This window comes from Podarcis gaigeae, assembly GCF_964106915.1.
Source record: "Podarcis gaigeae genome assembly, chromosome: 13".
Lineage (NCBI taxonomy): Eukaryota > Metazoa > Chordata > Lepidosauria > Squamata > Lacertidae > Podarcis > Podarcis gaigeae.
This window is the reverse complement of record NC_139689.1, coordinates 26,532,696-26,547,049: the sequence shown is the minus strand read 5'-3', so window position 1 is coordinate 26,547,049 and position 14,354 is coordinate 26,532,696. Positions and strand designations below refer to the sequence as shown.

The following is a 14,354-nucleotide window of genomic DNA, read 5'->3' as shown; positions in this document are numbered from 1 at the left end:
AGTATGTTTCCAAGCACAATTCAAGGTATTGGTGTTTACCGTTAAAGCCCTAAACAGCTTTGACCCTGCATACTTGAAGGAACAGCTCCATCCCATTGTTTAAAACAGGCAGCTCCAAGGTCCAGCTCCAAGGGCCTCCTTGCGAGAATTGAAATTACAGGGAACAAGGCAGAAGGCCTGTGGAATGCTCTCCTGTCAGATGTCAGAGTTAAAACTACTATATAACTTTTGATAGACATCTGAAGACAGCTCTGTTTCGGGAAGCTTTTACTGTTTGATTCCGCCCTCCCCCCTGTATTTTTGCTGAAAGCTGCCCAGGGTGGCTGGGATAACCCAGTCAGAGGGGTGGGGTATAAGAAATAAATAATTATATCATCATCATCATATACAGGTTGTGCTAACTCCAACTTGCACAATCTGATTTACTACCAGCTTGCTCCTGTCCCTACCTAAACAGACTATCTTAACTGTAGTATGCCCTTGCCTGTCTCTGACAGACTTCTTACAAACCCCAGAATCCAACCTGGCCACAGTGCCATCCAATCAATGTTCCATCCCACCACTTGGTACCATATATCCATCAAATTATGATGGCTCAAACTAAGTTTAGCCATCTAAGTACATAAAGTTCTGAAGATTCCTATCTCATTGTCATGCTTTCACAGCACCCATCAGCACAGGCATAATTAGAGTAGCACTTTACCCACAGAAGAACAATTTAAGCATAGTCCTTAGAAAACTCAAGAGGTTTTTCTTCATACTAATCCCTTGTGGCCATTCACCACCTTTTAAACCCTCTTCATGTAAAACATATTAGCATGAGTTACAGTTATGTTGAAGTGGCAACACGAGCTTAATGTGGCCATCACTGCTGAGGAAATAAATCACTAAGCTATTCTGCCTGGTGGTAAAGAGGAAAGGTACATTTTTATTATTTTTCTCAGACCTTATCACTGTTATTGAGAGGGAGGATGTCATTCAGGAGAAAACCCCCTTGTAAACAGCCCTCCCCCTGTGGTTATGACTGTTACCTTTATGCAAAGAGTGAGCAGACTTCAGGCTTTTAAGATCTACGTCTCTTCTTAATAGAACCCCAGAATTTACCAAACACAGCTAGCTGTAAATGCCATACAGACAAAATGGAGGAACAAGTCTAAGCTGTTTCCAGTACCAGAGATAAAATGGGTTTACAGTCCATTAATGCAATGGTCAAGGTTATATTAAATTTTCTACCTCTGAGATGGTGAGTTTAATGTTGATGTCATTACTAAACAATTGGGAATCAGAAACCATTAGCTTCACCTCACTCCTGCTTTGCAATGCAGGAGCATATGACATTGAACTTCTTCCATATTGTGGAAAGTATATGTGAATGAAGCTTCAGTAGGTAATAATTTTTGAGATAGATTCAAGCTAAGTTAGATGAACTTTGGTCCCAGTAAAATAAATAGGATGTGCTAGTCCTGACTGAAATCTTTCATATTTCAAAGGGAGTTTAATGCAGCTAAAATACTCTGTATCCAATCCTGTGACTATAGTGAGTAGCTCAATGGGAACTGTCCTTACATTGTAGTGAATGAAACATAAGAATCATTAGAGCTCCTATGTTTCATAGTCCTACAGGATTGTAGCCAAAGAATCAGACCCACAATCCACAACTTGTTGCACAATATTATTATTTTATTGTTTATCTTCTAACTGTAAAGTTTGTTATTTATTTAGTATATATAGCCTAACATCAATAAATATTCTCTGATCTAGGGAATACTGAAAATGAGTTGCTCAGAGTGAAACAAGAAGTTTCACAAGTGAGTTGCAATCTTCAGCTGATTCTCCAGTCCAACCTATACCCATGCTTCATGCTTCATAAAGATGTATCACTCCATTAAGATTATGCTTCCAATTTCTATTTGAAGTGACTTTTTAAAATAAACAGCAATTCATGAAAGCTGGAACATTACACCTAATGACCTAAAGACACTATAATTTTGGCAATTTAATTTCAGTGACCATTGCTATGGAGAATTTTTACAAAGGCAATGGGACATCAATAACCACATTTACACTTCTGGGATTTGGAAATGACCCCAAATTACAAATTCCATTCTTCATGGTGTTTGTAATCATCTACACTATGACTGTGGTTGGAAACATCATAATCATCACTCTGGTAGTCTCTGATCATCACCTTCATACTCCTATGTACTACTTCCTTGGAAACTTGTCCTGCTTCGAGACCTGTTACTCTTCAACTGTCCTCCCCAGAATGTTAACCAGCTTCCTGACAGGGGATAGAACTATATCTATTGGTGGCTGCTTCACACAGTTTTTTTGGTTTGGAAGCTTAGCAATTGCTGAATGCTACCTGTTGGCTGACATGTCCTATGACCGCTATTTAGCCATATGTAAGCCCCTCCACTATGCCACTCTTATGAATGGGGAACTCTGCTTTCTCTTGTCGGCTGGGTCCTGGCTATGTGGGATTACAGTTATGTCAATAGTAGTAAGTTTAATGTCACAACTATATTACTGTGGTCCCAGTGAAATTGATCATTTCCTATGCGAATTAACACCGGTGATAATTCTTTCTTGCAGTGACACCACTTTGGTGACACTGGTGGTTCATATACTGTCAGTTATAAATGCTGTTTCTTTTTTCCTGACACTGTCGTCTTATGTGTATATAATTTCTACCATCTTACGGATCCCATCTTCAACAGGGAGGAAAAAGGCCTTTTCAACCTGTTCTTCCCACCTTATTGTGGTTTCTATATTTTATGGATCATTAATATTTGTATATGTGCTTCCAAAAAAGGACGCATTGTGGGAAGTGGACAAAATCTTTTCAGTCTTCTACTCAGTCTTAACCCCTCTAATCAATCCCCTTATCTACAGCCTGAGGAACAAAGAAGTGAAAGAAGCTTTAAGGAGAGCCATTAAAAAATGCAAGGTTTTAGAATAATATGTAGATGCCTGGTCCACACATCAACATCAGCCCAACTATGCCTTACCATGACCTTGTGGATGTGTAGGCTCCCAGGGAGAAGTTCACATATTCTCTGTTCCTTCAGAGTATTTTAACCACAACACAGCATGTCAATTATGCTAAGGTTTGCCTTTGTGATTTATCTGAAATGGGGATCATGGTTCATGTCAGTAACCATAGAACATTGGCTACATATCGTGGTTTAGAAGAATCCTTAACTACAAGCCCCATTTTGGATGGCAGACTAATATAAATTTTAGATTAACTGTTGTGCCTTCTGTAGTTAGTAAATAAGGAAGAGTAAAGCTGATGTGACCTGCTTATGAGATCCAACATGTTTATTAAATTTGCAGCATGCCACACTTTCATTTGCCATGTCATGTGAAGCAGCCCAGAATACATATATTGCAAGACTGTATACATATATTGCAAGATGTAGAGCTATTTTTTTCCAGATTGCCAGAATGCCTTTTATTTAGCCACTGTTTTGATTTTGCAGATAAATGTATGGTAGTCCCATGGCACATATACAAGCGTTTTCTTATTAACATGAGTGAGGAAACTCCAGCCCATGGCCTTATTAGACCTAAAAGGCCTACTCATTTGAGCCACCTTTCCCACTTGAATGATGTGGCAAATATGATGCCATCCATCATCATCACTGTTGTCGTCATCATATATTTCGTTATACCCGACCTTTTCCACAGACAGGGACTCATGATGTCACATGTGGGGCAGGTAAAGTTCTAGCTATGTCAAAAAGCGACATTGCAGGCACCACCAACCAGCTGATCATCAGCAGGGTCCTATAAGGCACCATTTCCCCCCAGTGGTATTCAACATTTCTTTGAACCCAATTTTTTTTCCAGTGTAGCACTGGTATTGTCAGGTTGCTGCCAGCGACTCCCGGCCAGTTGCCCAGGAACATACAAAGACATGGAAATGTTTCTTAGCATACACTTTTTATTCAGTATTTACAGAAAGTGGCTATAGAACCCAACCTCTTGGATAATGGCATTGTCCACAGTGAATCTCCACCCCCTGTCTCTCCCAGTTCCTCGTTTGTCATCCTCATTGTCTCTCCTGTAGGTGGTGCTACGTGCCCTTTGTCTTAGAGCTCTTTGCTCTCCTACTTTCAAAGCTTGCTGGGTTCTGAGAGAGGGCCTGGTCTGGAATGCTTTCTAAAGACACTGTGTCTATCAGCTGTCACCCCCCCTGGTGTTTCCTCCTCCTTCTCTCGCATTATTTCCCAACTTTCCCCTTGTTGTAAGAATTTTAAGATAAAACAGAACATGTTCCTGTATCAATAAAGGACTGATCCTTCCTGCTCACAATAAAGAGGTTTCCCAGTGTTCTTGTACAGTACTGAAACCTGTAAATGCTCATGTTTTCACATATGCATGTATTCTGCTTGTATTCTGCTTGTCCCTTCTCCCTTCCCCTTCTCTCCTGCCACACCACATTAATTTGCCTTTTTACAGAAACATTGTAACATCTCTTGATTTTAAAGAAGCTTGTGTGTCTATACCAAATGTAACTTTAGTAGTGTAAAATTGTAACTTCATGAATGTAAAATGCATCTATTATGTTGCAAGGGAAAGATAAAGTAACGGAAACGTGTCAGAGGTGGCCTCAGTGGTGCAGCACCATCTGTTGAGTCTACCATGCATGAATCTCATACATCCATTCACAAAAAACACGTACTCTCATTCACAAAATGCAACTTAATTTAAAAGCGACCATTACTATCTTCCTGCATATCCTTGACAGCCCACAGGCAAAACGTTCAAATCCTGTTTCCCTCCTTATCAGCCTGCTCCAGGTATCACTCTGCAAACAAGAAAACATATAAGTAAATGTGTCACAAACAAGTTTGTATAAGCTTCTTACTGACACCACCCAGGAAAAACAATGTAAATCACCCACAAGTACTGTCCTTAACACTGATGTTTTCCCCAAGTGTCACTCACCTGCAAATCCATTCATGCCATGCCTAGTCTGTCGTCTTCTGTAATCCATGTGCTTGCATTGTCCTGTATGAAAAACCAAGTGTATAAATATCCCTTTGGGGTTCCTTCTCGTGAAGCAAGGAACCCTGTTGCAACAATCATTTCTTTGTTTTCAATAAAGATCAGGCTTGCTTTGAATTTTCCCGGTTTGGTCTCTGTTCTTTACTCCCGACCATTAAGAGCCTAAAACGTGCCTTCTTGGTAGTTGCAGTTCACTTAAGGAAGGCAACAATTTATGGGCAAATTTCTTTAACACCCTCATCTGCCTCTGAGCCATGACATCCCTAAAACCCCTGTTGTAAATCTAAACTGTCTTCCTCTTCCTCCTCTTTGAAAGGGTCAAGCTGGGGAGAGGGTCTCCACCATTTCTCCTCTGCCCAGTCCCTGATAGGTATTATGGAATGCACGTCTTGTTGATAGATTAGCATTCAGCTGGCCTATTAAGTGTCTGCCTAAGCTGCCTATCTTAATTGATGATTTAATGTAGGTTTATTTATTTATTATTTATTATGCTTTATTAATCGTAGTTGCATCCATACATCAAAGACATTTTATAGACTGTAGATCAAACTCATCAAAATAAAAATTCCAACAAAGAAGTATATATCTTCATAAATTTGATTTCCCGTCCTTCTCAACATCTTTTCACTCCAATCTATGTACATCACTCTACTTTAACCCATTTAACCTTTATTTACAGAGCTTATTCAAAAGCTGCCACCAAATTCAGATTGCAACACTTATTTTTTAAGTAATTCTTTAGAGGTTTCCAGTTACCATTGAACTCCTGTTTTTGCTTATCTTTAATCTTTTCTGAGAGACTATCTAGTTCAGCATATTCTACCAATTTTAGTAACCATTCTGATATGATGGGGATTTGGTCACTCTTCAAATGTTTTGCTACAAATACTATCATGGCTGTGGTGGCATACAGAAAGATTTTCCTTATCTTCCTGGCTATATCTGCTCCTGTAATACCCAATAAAAATGATTCTGGTTTTTTGGGGGAAGGATGCATTTAACATTATTTGAAGCTGAGTATGTATGTCATTCAAGAAGGTTTTGATCTTTGTATAAACCCACCACATATGGAGCACCTAGTTCTCCATATCTCCAACATATATTAAGCACACTTTTGTACACTTTTGAGTTTAGAAGGGGTTAGATACCAGTGATAAAACATCTTTTGAAGGTTCTCCCTTAACGTATAGCATGCCGTAAAGTTCCAATTTACTTTCCATAGGTGTTCCCTTTGGCTCATCTCTATGTTGTAACCAAAGTCTTGGACCCATGTGATCATTGCGAACTTAAACTCCTCCTCCTTGACGTCCCAGTCCAAGAGGAGTTGGTATGTTTTGGAGAGTGTTTTAGTTTTAGACTTTACTAGATCTGATTCAAATCTGGAAATCTCTGTCGAAAATCCTATTTTTTTATTACATTTATCACATTTTATCACATTTGAAGGTTTCAGATAATTGATAATATTGGAACCAGTCCTTGGCTAATTTTGATAGACTTCTTACAAACTACAGAATCCAATATGGTCACAGTGTTGTTCATCCAACACCTGGCACCACACATTCATCAAATAATGATAGACTGAAGTCAGTTTAGCCCTCCAAATGAACTGTTTTGAGGAGTACCGGTAATTATTCCTATCTCACTGCCACACTTTCACAGCACCCACTGACTCATTCTGTTAAGTATAATTGGTTTAATTGACACTAAAAATGGAAAATTTCTGTGTATTAATGAAGCTTTAAAATGACAAAAAAAATGTCTAAATGTGTATTGCTAACACAGGGTTTTACCACTGTAGTTTTTTTTTAGCTCCTAAATGGGTTAATGATTGCCTGTAGATTGTTTTCTGTTACTCTAAACTAAAGTAACATTTGATCATGTGATGAGGCTATTGAGTTTCAAATTCACCATCTGGAAAGTGTGATGGCTGTTTGTCTTTCTCTGAACACTACAGAAAAGAAAGGCATGTAAAATGGCTCTCCAAGAGCTGCATAGTGTGAATAATATTTTTACGGGTCTGGACAATGATTTCATCTAAAAGGAGTGAAATATTTAGGGATATGGTTAACAGCAAAGAATATAAATATTTATAAATATAATTATGAAAAAAATGTGGAAATAAATATAAAAGAAATCTATCTATGAACTTATCACTTTTAGGAAAGATTTCAGTAATCAGAATGAACGTATTGCCAAAAATGCTATTTTTATTTCAATCATAAGATGCTTCAAAGAATGGCAAAAAGATATTACTAAAATCATCTGGAAGGGGGAAAAGCCAAGAATAAAATATAAACTACTTACGAATATTAAAGACAGGGGAGCCTGTTCCCTACCAAATCTTAAATTATATTATGAGGCGTCTTGTGTTTGCTGGATCAGGGAGTGGATTAAATTAGAAAACACTGATCTATTAGATCTTGAGGGACATGACAATAGATTTGAATGGCTTGTGTATTTTTGATATGAAAAAGTGAAAGTGCATAAAGGATTTCAGAACCATATAATCAGAAACACAACTTATAAAGTTTGGGAGAGATATAAAAATTTAATAGAACAGAAGACACAATGATGGTTGTCACCATGGAAACAATATCTCTCAAAAAGATAAATATGAGGACAAATTGGCCAACATATAGAGAGCTCCTAATTGAAATGGAAAATCAATTAAAATTAAGAAAATTTGAGGAAATAAGAGAAAAGATAACAGATCAGTTACAATATTTTCAACTAAATGAGATTTTTAAAGAAGATAAAAAGATAGATTTTAGTTATATAATATCCAGATTTAAAAGAGAAATTGTATAGGACAATGCCAAATTATTGAAGAAAATATACAGCTTGCTGTTAGAATGGGAAACAAAGGATGAAGAGGTTCAATGTGTGATGATTAAGTGGGCAAAAGATCTGAGACATAATATTCAAATGAGTGATTGGGGAAAACTTTGGAAGGTGAATCTGAAATTCACTGCATGTACAACACTGAAAGAGAACTATATGAAATTGATGTACTGTTGGTACATAACACCAGTAAAACTTGATAAATGTATAGAACAAGTTCTAATAAATGTTGGAAATTCAAGAAATTCAAAGACAAAGAGGGTACCATTTACCACATGTGGTGGGAATGTTAAATGGTTAAAAGTTACTGGGAAATGATATATAACGAATTGAAGAAAATGTTTAAATTGACTTTTATTTAAAAAACCAGAATTAGGAATAACAGGAAGCCAAATCCTGAAGGAAAAGAATAAATTGTTTATGTACGCAACAACAACAGCCCAGATTCTATTAGCCCAAAATGGAAGGAAGTCATGATACCAACAACAGAAGAATGGAACTGAAATTGATGGACTATGCTGAAATGGCTAAACTCACAGAAAAGCTTAGAGACATTGATAATGAGAAATTTCAAAAAAAGGGGGGGAAACCTTTATTGTGTATGAACAAAAATATTGTAAACAAGTAGAAACATTGGCAGGCTTTGATTAAACATTTGCAAGCAGTTAAAAATGAGATAGTTAAAGAAAGGAAATTTGAATTGAGATATTAAGGTTTGATGGTAATCAGTTAAATGTTGATAAAATAATGAGAATAAGAATAAGAGGTTTGATTATAATTATGCAGAACATGTATACATTCAATGAACCAGAAAAGGGAATGGAGGGAAGTCAGGAGGTTAAAGAGAACCTCCAAAAAAGAAAGAGAATATGTTTATATATTGAAAAAAGTGTTGATGTATTATGTTTATGTTTTTATATTTTTGTTGTTGTTGTTTTTGTTGTTTCTGTTTTGTGTTTTTGCTTTTGTTTTCTTCTTTACAAAGAATAATTGTTGGAGTTAAGATTGTAAAATCAATAAAAAAAAATATTTACAGAAAAACACACACACATTATTATTAAGCTTCCAGTCACTTCAAACTGCACAATATTGATATCTACAATACATTCTTAATTAAAGTAGTACCATCATTTTACAAAGGGAATATGCCTCCTTTTCCCAGAAGAGCAATTTAAGTGCAGCTCTTCTTGGAAAACTCAAGAGGTTGTTCTTCATACTGATCCCTTGTGACCATTTTCAACATCTTATATAATCCCTCTTCTTGCAAAACATGTTAGCATGAGATGCTGTCATGTGAAGCGTCTGGACAAGTTGTGATCATCGCAGCTGAGGAAATGAATCACTAAGCTGTTCTGCCTTTGTTCCATCTGATGGTCAAGAGGAATGGTAACATTATTATAATTCTCCTTTCGTTGCTGGAAAAGCAAATGACATAAAGAGAAAGTTCTCTCTCTCTCTCTCTCTCTCTCTCTCTCTCTCTCTCCGTGTGTGTGTGCGCTCCAATTGTCTTTCCTCTGAAATGCAAAATCCAGGACATTAATTTCACTATTTGCCAAACATTTACAGTACAGACCTATACATGTGTACACAGAACTAAGTCCCATTAAGTTGAATGGCACCCTCAGGAAAGTTGGTGTACAGTTTCAGTCTTTAGCAACACAGAAATGGGCATTAATTTCAATTACTTTACCATTACTGTGTTGAGTTGTAGCCCATGGAACATGATTACAACAGATCTATTTTCTGAATGGCATTCTTGTGGCACTCACATGACTCTCCCTAAAGATTTGTTAACCTTTTTTTGATTTCCCCTTGAAATTCATCAAACCTTTTTGTTTGGGAAAAACACCCAAATTGGCCTCAAATATCACAGTGCATACCATTTTCATGAAAATTGTATTGGACACTGATTAATGAAATACAAATGCATTCAAGAAGCTGCGATTATCCAGGAATCCATTCCAGAAGGCAGATTTAAATAATAATAATAATAATATGCTGTTATTTGATACTTCTTACATTTGTTCTCCTTGCAATTACTTATCTATCACTTCATCACTTCTGACTGATCTTGCTTAGCTTCAAACATCTTCAGCAACTGATGTTCTTCTGCTTCCTTAGATCTTACTCTTTGGTGTGTGTCCCTCTTTACAAACTGTTATTCAATTGAGAGAGAGGGTGCGAGTAAGGAGGAAAGACCCTTGTAAACTATTGGTGTTTCACAACTTTAACCTGTTGCAGGATTGCAGTTGAATACAGTGGTATCTCGGGTTACATATGCTTCAGGTTACATACGCTTCAGGTTACAGACTCTGCTAACCAGAAATAGTGCTTCAGGTTAAGAACTTTGCTTCAGGATAAGAACAGAAATCATACTCAGGCGGCACGGCAGCAGCAGGAGGCCCTATTAGCTAAAGTGGTGCTTCAGGTTAAGAATAGTTTCAGGTTAAGAACGGACTTCCGGAACAAATTAAGTACTTAACCCAAGGTACCACTGTATAGCAGAGCATACGCAGACTTCCAGAAGCAATCAGTTGCGGGCAGGAAGGATGAAGCAGGAACAAGACGCTGCTACCAGTAACTTGGTTACTTATAGGTGTTTTATTATTTACAGCAGACTCACAAGTTACTAGATAAAGGATACAGACAAGGATCTTAACTCTCTCACTTAACATACTCCAAATGGCTCTCAGAAAATACACTCACCAACCAACTATCCAGCCAAGGAAGGTCATGAGTCATCATGCCTATGTGGAGACCTCAACCAATAGCAGAGTTGTAGCCAAGGTCCCATATCTCTAGGCGGAATAACCCCCTCGGCTCAGTCTTCTTGGCCTTCAGCCAACTTCTTAACTAACTGCTTTTGTGAGAAGCTGCATCAAATGGCACGTAGGCATAAAAATCCCAACATAAACAGCCCTTCCTCTGTGGCAATGTTTAGTCATATTTTCTTCCTACATAAAGCATGGCCAGAATCATAATCTAATTAAAATGAGAACTAAAGAATATACCAACCAGAGTTAGTTTTAAATGTGTACAGATAGACTGAAGGAACAAGTCTAAGCTGTTTTCATTACCAGAAAATAAATGAGTTTGCAGTCCATTCATATAAAAGTATACTTCAGTTTATCTCAAGTTTTCTATCTCTCAGCAGGTGAATTTAATGTTGATGCCACACAATTGGAAATCAAAAGCCATTACCTTCAGCTCACCCCTGCTTTTCAGTGTAGGAGCACATCACTGGGAAGTTATTTCATGTTGTGGAAAGTGAATATGAATGAAGCCTCAGAGGGTACCTGTGAGATGGATTCAGGCTACGTTAGTTGAATTTGGTCCCAATGAAATTAATGAGACATGCTAGTCATGACTGAAATCTCTCATTTATTTCCAAGGGAGCTAAAGGGAGCTATCATGGTCTGTATCCAACCTTCTGAGTAAAATGGTCAGTGCACTGAAAAGTGTTCCTTTCATTGTAGTGAATAAAGATGTATTAGAAGCACCGGAGCTCATATTTTGCATAGTCCTGCTTGATTGGAGTCAGAGAACCAGACCCACCACCAACAGTTTGTTGCTCTATATTTTTACTGTACTGTTTAAACTGTAAAGGTTTTTTATAGTATATATAGCGTGCCATCAATAAGCATTCTCTGGTCTGCAAAATACTGATGATGAGATGTCAACGGTGATGCAAGGAGCTAACAACTGTGTTGTAATTTTCAGCTGATCTCTAGTCCACGATTCATCGTTTATATAGATGTATCACTTCATGGTCACTAACTACAGGAAAAATGCTTCCAAATTTCATTTGAATGATTGCAAGTATTGAAATCTGGAATATTAAAATTCTGGGGAAACAACAATTTTAGCAGTTAACTTCCAGTGAACCTATGGAGAATTTTGAAATAAGCAATGGAACAGCAATAACCACATTTACCCTTCTGGGATTTGGAAATGACCCAAAATTACAAATTCCATTCTTCATAGTGTTCGTAATCATCTACACTGTGACTGTGGTTGGAAACATCATAATCATCACTCTGGTAGTCTCTGATCATCACCTTCACACTCCTATGTACTACTTCCTTGGAAACTTGTCCTGCTTGGAGACCTGCTATACATCAACTCTCCTTCCCAGGATGTTAGCCAGCTTCCTGACAGGGGATAGAAGTATATCTATTGCTGGCTGTTTCACTCAGCTTTATTGGTTTGGATTCCTAGTTGTTGCTGAATGCTACCTGTTGGCTGCCATGTCCTATGATCGCTATTTAGCCATTTGTAAGCCTCTCCACTATGCCACTCTTATGGATGGGAAACTCTGCTTTCTCTTGTCAGCTGGGTCCTGGCTATGTGGGATTACAGTTATGACAATAGTAATAAGTTTAATGTCACAACTATATTACTGTGGTCCCAGTGAAATTGATCATTTCTTTTGTGAATTGACACCGGTGATTAATCTCTCTTGCAGTGACACCACTTTGGTGACACTGGTGGGTCTTACAGTCTCTGCCATAGACACTATTCCTTCTTGTCTCTTGACGCTGATGTCTTATGTGTGTATAATTGCCAACATCTTACGGATCCCATCTTCAACAGGGAGGAAAAAGGCCTTTTCAACCTGTTCTTCCCACCTTATTGTGGTTTCTATATTTTATGGATCCTTAATATTTGTATATGCACTTCCAAAAAGGAAAGCTCTGCGGGAAGTGGACAAAATCTTTTCAGTCTTCTACACAGTCTTAACCCCTCTAATCAATCCACTTATCTACAGCCTAAGGAACAAAGAGGTGAAGGAATCTTTACGGAGGGTCATAAGCAAATGCAGGCTTTTAGAATAATCTGCAGAAGCTTTGTCCACACATCCGTGTAAGCCAATATATTCTTTACCGTGACATTGTGAATATGCAGGTTTCCAGAGTGAAGTTCACATCTTCTCTGTTCCTCTTGAGTATTTTAACCACAGCAAAGCAGGACAGTTGTGCTAAGGCTTGCCTCAGTGTTTCGTCTATGCTTGGGTTTATGGTTAATGTTACTAATCATAGCCTACTGGCTATACATCATGGTTAAGGAGAGACCTTAACTACTGTTCCCAGTTTGGATGACAAACTGAAGCACAATCCTTAGCTTAACTGCCATGCCACACTGTTGTTATATAGCAGGTATGAATTCCTCTCTGGGAGCCAGCCTGGGCTTGGGCACGGGCTTCTCTGCACGCCATGACCACTGCCAGCATGAGCCAGGGAAAGAGGTGCATGGGCGTGGCAGTGGCAGCCCCGCACACCTGTGCATCCCTTTTCCCTGCTCCGGCTGGCAGCAGCTTGGGCTGGTCTCTTTTTTGCTGTTCAATATATGGCAAACCTACCTAACATGTTTTTCATTAAAGGCATGCTTAGGTGATTGCTGTTGCTGTAGCAGCAGCTGCTTAAGGGGGCTTTTTTATTGATGGAGTTACATGCTGACATTTGCTGGTCCTTTATTTCTGTGATGACTGTGATGACACCAAACACATTAAATAGGAATATCAAATAATTGCTGGAAGTACAAAATTCCTGTGATTGACATATTTCAGATCATGTAGTCATGTAGGAAAATTCAGATATATTTGAGTTTACTTCTGAGTGAAACAAAGGATATTTTGGGTTATGATCTTCCCAATGACCCACTAGCAATATTGTTTCAATATCTTAAGGATAGTGTTCAGAGGGATAATATTGGAAATTGTTAACTGCAGGAAGAAGGATTGAATGCCAAAATCTCAACAGACTGTTGGTTAACTAATATATATGGTTAATCTATTGAATTTAATCAGAACCAGAGATGGACAACAATGTGAAGACAAATAAGTGGATAAATAGAGTGGATAAATAATAAAAAGCAGGATTTAGTGAATCTGTATTTGGGATATATTAAACTATATAAAATAGAAAGGATGGAGGCAATCTTATGGCAAGATTCACTGGGATGAGTGAGTTAGGATGTGGTGGATCTTCAGCTCAGCCATTTGATCCCCAACTCAGCTGAGCTGAGTGTAATTACCACCAAAAGTGACAGTCTGGGGGCATGGCGGTGACAGAGCTAGGCAGTAACATGACATGGAAAGATGGATAATACAAGTCAGGTTATTTTTTAAAAGCTTGTTTTCCTTCTGACAGGCTTGGATTGGCAGCTACCTTGCTCCTGAACAGAGTATGGTTTTGACATAATTTTACACTGGGTTAACTTATGCTGGCTTGCTTTATACCAGCTTCTTGTGTATAAGATTGCTCTCACAGAGAATATGAGTACTTTATTATCTGTTGTTTATCATTTTAATGTAAAATGGCATATATAGTCAATGCAGTGTACAATTCAATAGGCAATGGATGTAACAGAAGGCTTTGAAGTAGGAAATTTATAAGGTGATTTGTATTGTGATATTATGAGTATATTATGCATATCATGCAGGAATCTGGCATTTCTGTTCCATATTCCCTTTTATTACAGTCATCCACTATGTACTT

General features: G+C 37.9%; 2 protein-coding genes and 1 long non-coding RNA gene across 3 annotated transcripts in view; 2 read left to right on the top strand and 1 right to left on the bottom strand.

The window, feature by feature from the left end:
• The window catches only part of LOC310830551 (olfactory receptor 6N1-like), a gene marked incomplete at its 3' end in the record, with an annotated part of 236,827 nt that extends 224,135 nt beyond the window's left edge, over positions 1–12,692 (top strand). The window contains exon 2 of the mRNA XM_083710332.1: positions 11,924–12,692. Within this exon, the coding sequence (XP_083566458.1) occupies positions 11,924–12,692 (769 nt within the window). The remainder of the gene's footprint in view (positions 1–11,923) is intronic.
• LOC310830830 (olfactory receptor 5B21-like) lies at positions 2,018–2,962 on the top strand (the record flags this gene model as incomplete). The annotated part of the gene is made up of 1 exon (XM_083710667.1): positions 2,018–2,962. One exon carries the CDS (start codon positions 2,018–2,020, stop codon positions 2,960–2,962), a length of 945 nt encoding a protein of 314 aa, XP_083566793.1.
• On the bottom strand, positions 4,696–8,145 carry LOC310829728. Its single transcript, XR_014557339.1, has 3 exons — positions 8,130–8,145; positions 4,957–5,019; positions 4,696–4,816 (listed from the first exon to the last, which is right to left on the bottom strand). It is a non-coding gene; the product is annotated as an uncharacterized lncRNA (long non-coding RNA).
• Positions 12,693–14,354: the final 1,662 nt, after the last annotated feature.